This window comes from Rhincodon typus, chromosome 27, assembly GCF_021869965.1.
Source record: "Rhincodon typus isolate 14 chromosome 27, sRhiTyp1.1, whole genome shotgun sequence".
NCBI classification, from domain to species: Eukaryota; Metazoa; Chordata; class Chondrichthyes; order Orectolobiformes; family Rhincodontidae; genus Rhincodon; species Rhincodon typus.
In genome coordinates, this window is record NC_063358.1 from 7194258 (window position 1) to 7209684 (window position 15427).

The following is a 15427-nucleotide window of genomic DNA, read 5'->3' on the forward strand; positions in this document are numbered from 1 at the left end:
TGACTCTGTCTTTTCCTTCACAGATGCTGCCAGACCTGCTGAGCTTTTTGAGCAGCATTGTTTTTCTTAGAAATTTTGAATGTTATTTTGCAAGTTGATGATTGATCAAATATTCATTTTAAATCTGAGCATGACGGCACGTAAATGGAGTTATGATGCAGAGCGGTCATGAGCATATTTGATAGAACAGACTTAAGGGTTACATGATTGCCTGTTGTTCCTCTGTTCAGTCAGGCAAGTCAAAATGAAAACTAACCTAATTCCTTTTATTCTTTATCGGGTGTATGTGTCATAGGAAAAGCTATTGGTTGCTTGCTATCAGAAGGTTATGGGTAAGCCACCACCACATCCTGTACTCCATTTGGTACAGGTGCACTCACATTCCTGCTTGAAACAGAAATTGCTGGAGAAACCCAGCCAGCCTAGCAGCAGCTGTGGAAAGAAAACAGTTAATGTTGCTAATCCAGCGACCCCTTGTCAGTCTTTGGGATGTACTATTGGGAATAAATCAGACTAGGAGAAACTGTGGTAGTGCTGTTTGAAACAGTTTCAACATTTGTTCTCTTGGAACTGGAAAGGCAAAACCTTGAAGAGAATTTTGTTTACTTGCTGTTTACAGAAATTCAACTGCCAAGAGAGATAAGATGGGATTTATTACTTTAATTGTTATACCAATCTGTGGAAGGGACTGAAGTTGCAGCGTTTACTCGTAAACGCTGCAATGTCTGTTGAAGACTGGAAAGGCCAGTCTTGAACTCTTAAAATAGAAAAAAGCAGAATCAACTGCAGAAATGTCTCCGCTGAAATTTTGTAAGAAGTCAAAATCAGGGTTTCTAACTACCTTTTTACCGGAACAGAAATCTGATTTGAAGGTTTCATTGAATTTACAACTGTCAGTATTATGATCTCAGTGATCAGAACTTGAAACGTTGTGAGAAATCTTTTTCTGAAGTCATTTGAATTTGGCCCCTTGGTCCCACTGGGTTGTTTTCCTATTTACCTTTTCAAAAAAATTGGCCGTTATCATCTCTGCAGAGCTGTGTTGTGTTTTTGTGTACTAACGTGTGTGTTTGGGATTAAGGGCATATTCTGAACAGGTTGTTAGCCAGTTTTTGTCATTTGTTTAAAGATTAAGTTTGTTTTAAGGAATTACTTTTGAGTTCGTTGAGAAAAACCTAGTGCAAGTCTGTTGGTTCTAGATAACAGTAACAAAAAGTAACAAATTGACGAGTTTAGTGGTAAACTAAAACATACTTATGGTACGGCTTTGAAGTAGTAGGGCTTGACTATCAGTAAAATCCTCCCTTCAGTCTTAGCAGTACAGTTTATGTACCTAGCACTGAGGCGGCACTGGAATTCATCTGCCATGTTACTTGTTAAATTGCGTAGCAACTGTACTGGGCATCCACAAGGCAGTGTGAGCCAACAACAGCAGCAAATTTGTACTCAGCCCAATTTGCAGTTTTATGGCCTGCAAAGCCCCCACTCAACTATCCCCATCGAGGGGATCAACCCTGTTTACTGGAGAGTGTAGGAGGACATGCCAAGGGCAGTACCAGGCATATTTGAAAATGAGGGATCAACCTGGTGAAGCTACCAAACAGGACTACTTGTGTGCCAAACGGCATAAGTAGCCAAGTGACAGACAGAGCTAAGTGATTCCACAACCATTGGATCAGATTTAAGCTCTGCAGCCCTGCCACGTTCAGCCGTGAATGATTATGGACGATTAAACAATTCAGTGGAGGAGGAGGTTCCACAAATATCCTCATCCTCTATGATGGAAGAGCCCAGCACATCAGTGCAAAAGATAAGGCTGAAGCAGTTGCAGTAATCTTCATCCAGAAGCGCCAAGTGGGTGATCCATCTTGGCCGCCTCCAGTGGTCCCCAGCATTTCAGATACTAGTCTTCAGCCAGTTTGATTTCCTCCACATGATATCAAGAAATGGTTGGAGGCACTGGATAATGCCAATGCTATGGGCCCTGACCACATTCCAACAATAGTGCTGAAGACTTATGTCCTTGAACTTACCACTCCTTTAGCCAAGCTCTTCCAGTACAGTTGTGACACTGGTACCTACCTGACAGTGTGGAACATTGCCCAGGTCTGTCCTGTCCTGCGGTTGTTGGAGGTCAATCATCTCAGCTCCAGTATATCTCTGCAGGAGTTCATCAGGGTAGTGTCCTAAGCCCAGCATCTGAAGCTGCTTCATCAATGACCTTCCTCCATCATAAGATTAAAAATGAGGATGTTCACTGATCTCATAATTTTCAGCACTATGAGTGACTGTTCGGAAACTGAAGCAATCCATGTTCAAATGCAACAAGATATGGACAATATCCAGGCTTGGGCTGAAAATGGCAAGTAACATTTGTAACACACAAATGCCAGGCCATGACCACCTCCAATAAGAGGCAGCGTAACCACCAGCCCTTGACATTAAATGGTGTTACCATCACTGAATCCCCCACTATTAACATCCTTGGGTTACCATCGATCAGAAACTCAATTGGATTCACTGCATGAACACACTGGCAACAAGAGCAGGTTAGAGGCTAGGAATTCTGCAGTGAGTAACTAACCTCCTGACTCCCCAAAAACCTGTCCACAATCTACAAGGCACTAGTCAGGAGTGTGATGGAATAGTCCCCACTTGCCTGGATGAGTACAGCTTCAACAATAGTCAAGAAGCTTGACACCATCTAGGAGAAAGCAACCGCATGATTGGCACCACATCCACAAGCATCCACTCACTCCACCACCAACGCTCAGAAACGGCAGTAAATACTATCTACAAGATACACTGCAGAAATTCACCAAATATTATTGGACAGCACCTTCCAAATCTATGACAATTTCGTCTAGAAGGGCAAGGGCAACAGATATATGGGAATACCACCCCCTGCAAGCTCCTCTGCAAACCGCTCTATCATCATTCCTTCACTGTCTCTGAGTCAAAATCCTGGAACCCCCTTCCTAAGGGCATTAGGAGTCTACTTACAGCATGTGGACTGCATTGGTTCAAGGAGGCTGTTCATTGCCGCATTCTCAAGGGCTACTTTCGTCATTCACATGCAACTCATTTATATAAATATAGGAGGTATGGTTAGTAAGTTTCCTGATGACACCGAAATCGGTGGCATAGTGGACACTGAAGAAGGTTATCTCCAAGTAAAACAGGACCATGACCAGCTGGGCCAACAAGCCAGGGAGTGGCAGATGGGATAAAATTTAGATAGATGTGAGGTGTTGTATTTTGGTAACGCAAACTAGGCCTGGACTAGTGCACTTAATGGCAGGCCCTCAGTAGTGTTGCCACACAGAGCGATCTAGGAGTGCATGTACATAGTTCCTTGAAAGTGGAGTCGCAGATAGACAGAGTAGTGAAAAAGGCATTTAACAATGCTTGCCTTCATTAGTCAGTGTATTGGGTATAGGAGCTGGGATGTCATGTTGTGGTTGCACAGGACATTGGTAAGGCCACTTTTGGAATACTGTGTACAGTTCTGGTTGCCCTTCTACAGGAAGAATGCTAAACTTGAGAGGGTACAGAAAAGATTTGCAAGGATGTTGCTGGAACTGGAGGATTTGAGTTATAAGGAGAGGGCGAGTAGGAGGGGCTTTTTTCCCTGAAGCGTCAGAGACTGAGGGGTGACCTTATAGAGGTTTATAAAATCATGAGAGCATTGATAAGGTGAAAAGTCCAGGTCTTTTTCATAGGGTGAGGGAGTCCAAACTAGAAAGCATAGGTTTAAGGTGAGAGGGGAAAGATTTCAAAAAGAACGTTTAACCCAGAGGGTGGTGCGTGTTTGGAACAAGCTGCCAGAGGAAGTAGTGGAGGCTGGTACGATTACCACATTTAAAAGGCACCTGGATGGGTATACGAATAGGAAGGATTTAGATTGTTGTGGGCCAAATGCTGCCAGATGGGACGAGGTCAGATTGGGTTGTCTGGTTTTCGCAGATGAGAGTTGGACCAAGAGGTCAATTTCCATTCTGTGACTCGACTGTATAACTGGGGACAGGCCGTAAAATTGCTGGCAGCTAGCAATCACCGGGTCCCAGCAGTGAATGAAACACGAGATTTCTATGATTGGTAGTGTGGCCTTTTGCCATAATGGCAGCATCCTGTTGATGGTGAACAACATTCATGTTGCTATTGCATTGTTGCAGTGTAGAATATCTAACTTCCATCCATTGCTTAAACATTTGAGATGTGTTATCCCTAAAGTCTAGTAGACTACACTCTTTAGGGCCAAATTTGACAACTTCCCTTTTCATGAGCTTGCACAATGCATGTTGAAAAATAATCTGATCTAGGTAATTACTATCTGAGAGGATGGCTATATTGCACCCTATTTCAGTATCAGGCTTGCATGGTGAACACATGGCTCAAGTCCAGTTTACAAGGTTGTCAATTTTGTGTGTGACACTGTGGGAATCCTATGGTGTAAATTGAGCAATGAAGATATGTTTGTGGTAGAGAGCACCCTGACCAGTTTCTCAACTAGGACACCAAAGGAAGTGAGCTTATTTGACTACAACATTTCAAAAGATGAATTTGTGCATAGGATAGAGCCGTTGAGACAAGTAAGGAAATTTTAGATGCAGCTGCGAAGTCAAACAATTCAACTTCTCAAACGTTTCATCTATATATTGGAAATATATGTGGGGTAGCAGTTTGGGTATCATTCGTTTGATATGTTTCTAATGAAAGCCAACAAAGATGTTTGCGAGAATTGGGTCCAGGAAAGAACTGGGACCGCCATATTTGGTGCTTTTAAAACTGAACTCATAGAATTGCTACAGTGTGGAAACAGGCCCTTCAGCCCAACAAGTCCACACCAACCCTCAGAGCATCCCACCTGGACCCAACCCTCTATAACCCACCTAATCTACACAGCACTGAACACTCTGGGCAGTTTAACTTGGCAAGTCCACCTAACCTGCACATCTTTGGACTGTGGGAGGAAACCGGAGCATCCAGAGGAAACCCACACAGACATGGGGAGAAAGTGCAAACTCCCCACAGACAGTCGCCCGAGGGTGGAATCAAACCTGGGTTCCTGGCGCTGTGAGGCAGCAGTGCTAACCACTGTGCCATCGTGCTGCCCTTTTTCCCCCTAAGTAACAACATCACCAACCCCCCCCCCCCCCCCCAAAAAAAACAGTGCAAATTGCTATGATATAGGATACAGTGCAAATGTCCATGGCTTCTTTGTTAAATTGGCTAGCAATGTCATATAAGGACTGACAGTGCAATAATGCATCTATATTAGATGTGATTCTGTGATTGGGAAGTATTTGCTAAACAATTGAGTGCATGAAGAATTATGCTGACAACCAACTTAAGATTGTCATTCAGTAAGTTTATTGCAGATTGCCACAGTATGGTGCATCTGCTTGTATTGGAAACTATAAAAATTAATATGCACGGCCTGTTGTTTGCAGACAAAGAGCAAATATACACTACCTGCTTCAACACAACAAGACATGATGGGCACTCTGGCTCATTCCTCATCGTGTTGGCTTGACCAATCAGTCAAAGTGTCTTGTTTCAAATTTATACAAAGCCTAGCAGTTAAATATACATTATCAATGGTACATTCTGTATGGAAGTGACTCTGCCAATCAGAATCAACTTAAACCAATCAATATCTTTCTGTTACAGCGTAAATAATGTTTTACCTTTGTATCGGTATTCTTGCAAATTGTCCTAATGACTGCAAAATGAAATGCTTAAATAATCTCTTTCTTCCTCGATGAAATAGCAAGACCGAAATAAATATAGTATTAACACACATTTCATTCACACCTGGATAGCAAAGAGCCAACCTAAGTGTTAATATTTTCGTTGAATGTAAATATCAAATTATATATTGGCAACAACTGCTTCTGGCACTGCTCTGATCTTGATGTTGTGACGTACATTTGCTGGGAGACTCCGCTTTAGGGTGGTCGATCATATCTAGAGTATTCTATCTGGCTGTGCTATTTTCAGGAGAGTCTAAGTATGTGAGACTTGCCTGAAAATAGCACAGGCATATCTTCTTGTGTGTGCAAGCAGCTGGCTAAATGTACAGTATATATTTACCGTTAAGAGCTCTTAAATGCTGAGATTTGGAAAGGATTGTTTGTAAATTAGGACTTGTTGCTTTTAAAAATGTTGTTCTAGAATCGGTTTTGATCTGCTCTTTTTGTCATTTTTGAAGCTTTAAGAAAATCTGTCCAGTTGAAACTGTTTATGGCATGTTCCTCAGAAGTATAGCACCAGACAGAATACTTGTCTACAGCTACTAATATTCGCTATTACAATTTACTATGTAAGGATATACTATTACATTTTGATGTACTTTGGCAGTTGTACCAAAAGTGCGCCTGTCTTGTAGTTAATTGTAATTGTGTTAAATGGAGCTCCAAATGTCTTTAGTTCTGTCAGCTTATCTGATATACAATACATTATTTTAGTAACAGGAAATTAATGCATATTTCATTGACCTTTCTCTCTCAGATCACTCTGTGTCACAGCCAATCATGGTGCAGAGACGTCCTGGTCAAGGTTTTCATGGCAGTAACGAGGTCAACTCTGTCTTGTCTCCACGGTCTGAAAGTGGAGGTCTGGGTGTCAGCATGGTAGAATATGTGCTGAGCTCTTCTCCTGGGGAAAAACTGGAGTCTTGCCTCAGAAAAGGACCATTTGTAAGTATTGAAAGTATTTTGCTTTGTGATAACACTGATACTCTAGCCATGGAGAGAAGAGAAACCACACAGTTTAACCGGCAACTTTAATGATGTACATTGTGGTTTTTATGCCACTCTGTTATTTTGTCAACTCCCATTAGTCTCAGCACTATCATTAATGCTGCTCTCTAGTGTTGTGTAGTTCAAATTGCTCACTAAGTACAACCCAAATTTGAAAGTGCCTGTTTTGAGGTTATACAGGGTAGTGTCAGTTATGCCACTAGTTCAAGTATAAGCTGTTCTGACTCTACATTTAATCCTTGGTACTAGTCCAACCTCTGTAGTGTGATGGACATTCAGTGGTAACTCAGTCAAGTGACCACTATTCATATATGAACGTTAATAACAAGTGCTGGTCAGCTACTTAATGAAAGAGAAAATCACTCGTGCAGCTTTGCCTTACATGATATCCACCATTTCATGGATACCTTTCCAGTGTGGGTTTCTATGTAATGGATTGGAACAGAAACCATTGCTAATTCCCTGGTCCATATTCTCACTGTACCTTCTCAAGCTAGGACCATCTAAAACCTTCATGGTCTGTATGGCTTACTGAATGGGCAGTTTCTGAACCTCTCCAAATCAATTGTTCTGTAATATGTAAATTTAATGTGCAATGAGTAGGCCTTTGCACTTAGTCGCTGAAATACTGATTTTCTTTTTGGCTATCTTTTCCATTGGTGACAATATTGAAAGCTGTGACTTATTAGTTGAGCCACTCTTGATACTCCTAGCTTGGTTTTACCAATGCATATACTTGGTTTTTCCTCTGTTTAATGTTGATGCTATTTAGAGGCTACTTGTTGCACCTTGTTATGGGACTGTTGAAACTTCAGTGAAAAGTAATGATATGTGCAGTTTCTCAGCTATGTTCTGCCTGTTTAAACCTATGAATGTCCAGATACAGCTCTTTATCTTCAATAAAAGTTCTTTCCCTGTTTCTTCCCAAACCCTCTCCTTTACCAATCTGTACAGGGTTCAGGAGATGCTGAGACTCATAATGAAAAGGGAGACAAGAAAGGAAAATCTTCGTTTGACGGGGATAAGATGGGAGACCTGAAGGAAGTGGAGGATGATGGGATTGATAAAACAAATGGTCTGGTGGTACAAAACGGCATTGATGCTGATGTTAAGGACTTCAGGTATGTAGCAAAGTTACAGCGCACCTCTTTCATAAGACAGCCTTAAAAGCTTTTATCAAAAATATAATGTGTTACACAGTAGGTTTAAAAGGATATTTGCTCTATTATGATTGTGACCCCTTTTCACTTTGAACCAATATCAGAGAGTTCTTGTACATTAGTACCAGAAACAAAATATTACAGCAGACAGTAGTTCGTTTTGTCCAAAAGCTTGATCCATGCACCAGAGCTATTACAAGAACGATAGATTAATATTACATGACTTTCCATACGTTATCCAGTACAACACCTTCGTGACAGATAGTAAAATTTCTTGACAAGTATGCAGATGTTAAATCAGGTCATGTCCTTGCACCAGCTTTCCCATTTCCCACTTAACGAAAAAAGGCCATGGCCTTCAAACATCTAAAAAAAACTTGAGTATGCAATTGATTGTAGAGGATGTGGCTAACGAAAAGAATGCCAACACGTGGTTACAATCAATAGCAATCACATTATCGTGAGAGATTTAAATGCACATTAGCAGTCAAGGAAAAAAATGAGTGCAGTATACTTCATATATGCAGGGGGTGTGGTCTACTCTGTATACAATGATAGCTGAGCAAGAATGCCTTTAAAGATCAGGATTTTGAGGGGAACTGTGTTTTTTTGCATGACGAGCAATTGCCAGATCCAACCGTGACAGCTTTTGCTGAGCTATTCGTTATACATGTCCAAAACGTTTCTATCTTCCAAATTTACATCCAGTCTATGAAAGCAAAATGAATGAAATACAAAGTTGGCTAAGGGCACTTTGGGCATTTTCGGCTGTGTGCTCGAAGATATCGAGGCAATGGAGCAGTTGCAGAACAGATTTGCTAGCTCGTTGCCCAATATCAGGACGTATAAATCTGACCAAAGAGTCGGCAGGGGGCCTGGGGAATGTGGCTGTTTCCGTTAGAACAGAGGAGACTGAGACTATTGTAAGCACCAGGTCCTGACCAGCCAAAAGGATCATCTCAGCGAATCCTGTGGAACGGGTCCATTGAGCTATTTTCCTTCTGCCCCAAGCATCCATGGGTTTTTTTCTATGTCTTCATTTATGTATGGGGCAGTCTTAAGTCATGCTAGAATTTTAATGAGTAGTTATATGTTAACAGTTCACAATTGCTTAACTGTAGCAGGAATCCATTTACTTGTTATAAATAGCAATTCTAAAGTATGGAAACCTGGTCCATGCTTTCTGTCAACTCGAGTTGTAACAGGTAAATTGGGAAATTTTGAGTACTCTTCTAAAATCTTTAAACTTTTGTAACAACCTTAGGAATAGTGAGGCTTGATTTCCAGCCAGGCTATCCCAGTGATGTGTAACAAGAAGACTAAACTTTCACTGATGCAAAAGTGACAAGAGGTTTGTTCATGTCATAAGTATTTGTTAAGTGCAGTATTTTTTCCATTCATTGATTTGTTCATCAGTGAAGCTAAACATTGTATTCAAGCATGTATCTCTAGCTTTTTGTTGGATTTTTTCAATGAGTATGGATGATTTACTTCTCTCTCCAGTTATTGGCACTTCAGTTTAAGCTGAGAGGAGGAGGTCCAAGTTGTGCATTGTGTGTTGAGCAGTTGTAATATTTTAAATACTCCTGTACATTTACAGTTCAAGCTTTACTTAGCAAGGAATAGAGGAGTAAAACGCTCAGTACTGCAGTGTACCCACTAGTGTCACAAGTAACTTCATTTGGTCTTTTGAGAGAGATTGGGAAACATCTCTTCACTTAAAGGATTATACAGGTCTGGAACTCTCTCAGAAGCAGCAGATACTTGCTTCATTAATAATTTTACTGATTTTTGTTTCCTTTAATCCTTGGTCTGAAGGGTTTCAGATTCAGATTGGGAATGACTTTCGTAAATGATGGAACAATCTTGAGAGATTGCACAGCTTAATGCTGTTACTGTGGTTGTTTTATTCATTCGTAGGATGTAGCATCACAGGCGGGGCTGGCATTTATTACCCATTCCTTTTGGCCTTTGAAGATGTAGGTGTGCTGCCATAGTCCATGTGTATATACATCACCAGCACTGTTTGGGCTGGAGTTCCAGAATTTGGGCAAGTGACTTTGCATTATGGGTGACTGTAGTTCAAAATGAGGATGTTGTGTGGCTGGTAGGGTTACTTCCATCTGGTGGTGCTCCTACCGTGTCTGCTTTCTTAAAAAAAGAAATTGGGTTATGTAGTTTGGAAATGTTGTTTGAGGAGTTCCTGAGTTGTTGTAGTGCAATTTGTTGATGCTGCACAAACTACCTCTTTGCACTTGGCAGAGGGCATGAATTTTGGTCGTGAATGAGGTGCCACCCAAGTGGACTGCATTGTCTTGGATGGTGTTAGGCCTTTTGAATGTTGGAGCTGCAGTAATCCAGGCAAGTGGAGAATATTCCACAATGATCATGAATTGTGCCTTGCAGTTGGTGGACAGGCTTTGTGAAGTAACTCACCATAGAATTCCCAGTCTTTGATTGTTTTTTAAGATGCAATGTTTATGTAATTGGTCCAGTTAACTTTCTGATCAGTGGTAATTCCCAAGAAGTTGGTTGTGAGGGATTTTGTGATGATAATGGCATTATCAATGAGAGCTTGGGTACATCCTGTCCTATCGGAGATGGTACATGTGTGACACTAATGTTACTTGCTCCTTAGGTTGACTGTTGTCAGGTCTTTCTCCATGTGGACATTGCCTGCTGCAGCACCTTGGGAATTGTAAATGATGCTGGGCACTGTGAAAGTCAATGAGCATCCCATCTTCTGACCTTTTGAAGGGAAAGTGTTGAAGCGAGTGAAAGTGATTGGGCACTGAAGTACAAATTGTACTCTGGGTGAGTGACTTCAATGTCTATCACGAAGAGTAGCTCAGTAGCACCACTACTGACTGCAGCCTAGGTCTAAAGGATATAGCTGCTTCATTAGGTGTGTGGCAAATGATAGGGAAGAAAATCTACTTGACCCCGTCCTCGCCAAGTCTGCCTTTTGCGGATGCATCTGTCCATGAAAGTGTCAGCAGGAGCAACCACCGCACAGTCATTTGAGGCAGCGAAGTGCTGTCTTCACAATAGATTCTGTCTATCGTGTTGTCACACTACGTGTACTAAATGGTACAGACACAAAACAGATCTGGCAAACTTGGGCATCAATGAGGCACAGTGGACCATCAGCAGGAATAGCATTGATTTCAACCACAATCTAACTACATGGCCTGATATATCTCCCTGCTGTACAGTTATTATCAAGCCTGTTCAATGAAGGATGCACGGGGGTGTGCTAGGAACAGTGCTACGCATACTTAAAAATGAGCCGCTAACTTGGTAAAGCTACAATTCAAGATTGTTTGCATGCCGAATGGCAGGTGCAGCATGCAATAAATAGGGCTAAGCAAACCCTCAACCAGTGGATCAGATCTAACCACTGTAGTACTACCACACGTAGTTATGATGGAGGTGGACCATTTAAAGCAAACAGGAGTTGGAGGTTCCACCAAGGTACTCTTCCTCGATGATGGGGGAGTCCAGCATATCAGTACAAAAGAGGAGGCCGAAGCGTTTGCATCCATTTTCTGCCAGAAGTGCCAAGCGGGTTACCCATCTTGGCCTCCTCCTGAGTTCCCAAGCATCAAAGATAACAGTCTTCGACCAATTCGATTTACTCCACAAGTTGTCAAGAAACGCCTGAAGACATTGGATGCTGCAAAGACTGTAGGTCCTGTTCATATTCTAGCAATAGTACTGAAGATTTGTGCTTCAGAGGTAGCTGTGCCTCTAGCCAAGCTGTTCCAATGCAGCAATTACATTTGCAGCTACCCGGCAATGTGCAAACTACCTATGTATCTCCTGTCCATGAAACCAGGACAAATCCAACCTGCACACCTTCTGCCATTATCGGTCTGCTTTCGGTCACTAGCAAAATTATGGAAAGAGACATCAACAGTGCCGAGTTTGGTGCTGGGTCCCTTGCTGTTTGTGGTGTACATTAATGATTTAGACATGAATATAAGAGGTATTAATTAATAAGTTTGCGGATTGCGGAATAATTTGTAGTGTGACAAATAAGAACATAAAAACATAAGAACTAGGAGCAGGAGTAGGCCATCTGGCCCCTCGAGCCTGCCCCGCCATTTAATAAGATCATGGCTGATCTTTTTGAGACTCAGCTCCACTTACCCGCCCACTCACCATAACCCTTAATTCCTTTACTGTTCAAAAATTTATCTAGCCTTGCCTTAAACACATTCAGCGAGGTAGCTTCAACCACTTCACTGGGCAGGGAATTCCACAGATTCACAACCCTTTGGGTGAAGTTCCTCCTGACCTCAGTCCTACATCTGCTTCCCTTTATTTTGAGGCGATGCCCTCTAGTCCTAGTTTCACCTGCCAGTGGAAACAACCTCCCTGCCTCCACCTTATCTATTCCCTTCATAATCTTATATGTTTCTATAAGATCTCCCCTCATTCTTCTGAATTCCAATGAGTGTAATCCCAGTCTACTCAGTCTCTCCTCATAATCCAACCCTCTCAACTCTGGAATCAACCGAGTGAATCTCCTCTGTACCCGCTCCAGTGCTAGTATATCTCTTCTCAAGTAAGGAGACCAAAACTGCACACAGTGCTCCAGGTGTGGCCTCACCAGGACCCTATACAGCTGCAGCATAGCCTCCCTGTTTTTAAACTCCATCCCTCTAGCAATGGCAGACAAAATTCCATTTGCTTTTTTAATTACCTGCTGCACCTTCAATCCTACTTTTAGCAATTCATGCACAAGGACACCCAAGTCCCTCTGCACAGCAGCGTGCTGCAATTTTTTACCATTTAAAACATAGTCCATTTTCCTGTTATTCCTACCAAAATGAATGACCTCACACTTATCAACATTGTACTCCATCTGCCAGACCTTTGCCCACTCACTTAGACTACTGTATCCCTCTGCAGACTTTGTGTCTTCTGCACACTTTGCTCTACCACTCACCTTAGTGTCATCTGCAAATTTTGACACACCACACTTAGTCCCCAACTCCATAGCAAGATAGGAATGCCTTAGATTATTTACGAAATAGATATGCTGGTCAGATGGGCTGAACAGTGGTAAATAGAATTTAATTCTGAAAAATGAGTTAAAGCATTTTGGGAGAGCTGACACAATGGTAGGACTCTTGGAAGTGGAGGATCATTAGAGACATTGGTGTGCGGCATAGATTCTGAAAGGCAGATAAGTGGTTAAGGAGGCATATGGGATACTTCCCTTTATTAGTTGAGATATTGAATACAAGATTAGGAAGGTAATGCTAGAGATGTATAAAATATTAGTTGGCTTGAGTACTGTGCTGGTCGTCATGCCATAGGAAGGCTGTTAATGCATTAGAGAGAGTGCAAAGATTCCCCAGGATACTGTTTGGCCTGGAGCACTTCAGCAATGTAGAGAAGCCAGAGAGGCTGAGATTTTCCTTGGAGCAGAGAGAGCTGAGGGAAGACCTGATTGAAGTGTACAAAATTGAGGGGCATAGGAAGAATTCTTCCCCATTAACAGCAGGGTGAGTAAGCAGAAGGTGACGGTTAGAAAGCTGAGAAGATTTTAGGAAAAGAAAATTCAATCAGAAGGTGCTGGGTATCTGAGCCTGGTACTGGGTATCTGAGTTTGCTGCCTGAAAGGCAGGTGGAGGCAGAAACCCCCTCAATGCTTCGAAGGATTTTGATGAATACCTGAAATGTTAAAGCATACAAAGGGATCTTCTGGCACAGTGGAAGCGCCCCTACTTCTGAGCTGGAAAGCTTTGTTCAAGTTTCGTCCACTCCAGATACATATTCTAGCAATGTGGAACCGATTCATTCAAAAATCTCTGTCTGCAAGTGCGGGCCAAGTGCTGGAAAACAAGATTAGACCAGATAGGTGCTAGCTGACTGGCCTCATAAACTCTAACATCACCTTCAAGTTCCCCTCTCAGTCACGTTTCACCCTGATTTGGAACTATATTACTGTTCTTTCACTTTAACCAGGTTAAATCCTCAAACTCTCTCCCAAACAGCACTGTAAATTTCCCTACACCCCGAGGACTACAGCAGTCCAAGAAGGCAGCTTTATCACCACTTTCTTCAACACATTGAAGGAATGGCAATAAATCTAGGCCAGTGACTCAAGTACGCCATGAACCATATAAAAATCAGACCACATCTGGAATACTGAGAGCAGTTTTCGCCCTCTTACTGAAGGAGCAATATCATTTCATTGGAGGCAGTTCAGAGAAGATTCACAAGGATGATCCTCGTGTGGAAGTATTGTCTTATCAGCAAAAGCCAAACAGGTTGGGACTCCACTCGAGTTTAGAAGAATGAGAGATGATCGTTGAATCATATAGGATTCTTAAGGGGCTTGACAGGGTAAATATTGAGAGGATGTTTCCCATTGTGGGAGAGTTTGGGACCAGAGGGCATAGCCTCTGAATAAGGGGGTGCCAATTTAAGACTGAGATGAGGAGGAATTTCTTCTGAGGGTTGAGTATCTTTGGAGCTTCTTGTCACAGAAAGCTGTGAGGTATATTTAAGGCTGAGATGGGTAGATTATTGATCAGTAGGAGAATCGAAGGCTGTGAGGAAAAGGTAGGAGAGTGGACATGAATGTTGGATCAGTCATGATTCTGTTGAATAGTAAAGCAGGCTGGAGGGGGTAGATGAACAACTCCTGTTTTCTGTCTCTTACAGTCTATTGTTGCAACTTGGTTATAGTAGAGCTAAATACAGCACTTCTTAAATTGATATCAGACTTTTTAAAATCTGTGCATTAAAAATATCACTCTGAGATAGCAAGAACTGCTGGTGCTGGAGTCAGAGACCACACAGTGTGGAGCTGGAGGAACACAGCAGGTCAGGCAGCATCAGAGTAGCAGGATATTCAACGTTTCGGGTTTAGGACTGGGGAGCACGGAAATAAATAGAGGAGTGTGGGGCTGGGGGAATGTAGGTGGGATGGTGATAGGTGGATGCAGGTAGGGGGTAGTAGAGATTGGTCAGTGGAAGGGGTAGGACGGTGGATAGGTGAGAAAGAGATGGACAGTTTGTGTCAAGTCAAGGATGTGACAATGAGAGGGAGGGTTGGACGTGGGATGAGGCCAGGGGTGAGGAGGTTGTGAAACTGGTGAATTCCATGTTGAGGCCATCGGACTGTCAGCTCTCTAGATGGAATATGAGGTGGTGTTCTTCCAGTTTGTGTGTGGCGTCTTTGTAACACTGGAGGAGGCCCAGGATGGGCATGTCATCAAGGGAGTGGGAAGGGAAAGTTAAAATGATTGGCAACTGGAAGGTGGTGTTGATTGTAGCGTGCAGAGCGCAGATGCTCCGTGAATCGGTCACTAAGTCTGCGCTTGGTCTCACCGACGTAGAGGAGGTTTGAGGGCAGAAGTGCAGGAAATGCAAGAGATGCCCTTGATCCCAGAAGTCCTCCTACTTCAAGGACTGCAATATCCCCCCCTGCCCTGTGTTGATTGATAATGCCCTCAACTGCATCTCTTGCGTTTCCTGCACTGC

The 15427-nt window shown here is 42.5% G+C and overlaps 1 protein-coding gene across 1 annotated transcript in view; it reads left to right on the forward strand.

The window, feature by feature from the left end:
* Nucleotides 1-15427, forward strand: part of pum1 (pumilio RNA-binding family member 1) — a 116525-nt gene that overhangs the window by 56529 nt on the left and 44569 nt on the right. Inside the window, 2 exon segments of the mRNA XM_048612899.1 lie at nt 6514-6701; nt 7719-7885. Of these exon segments, the coding sequence (XP_048468856.1) occupies nt 6514-6701; nt 7719-7885 (355 nt within the window).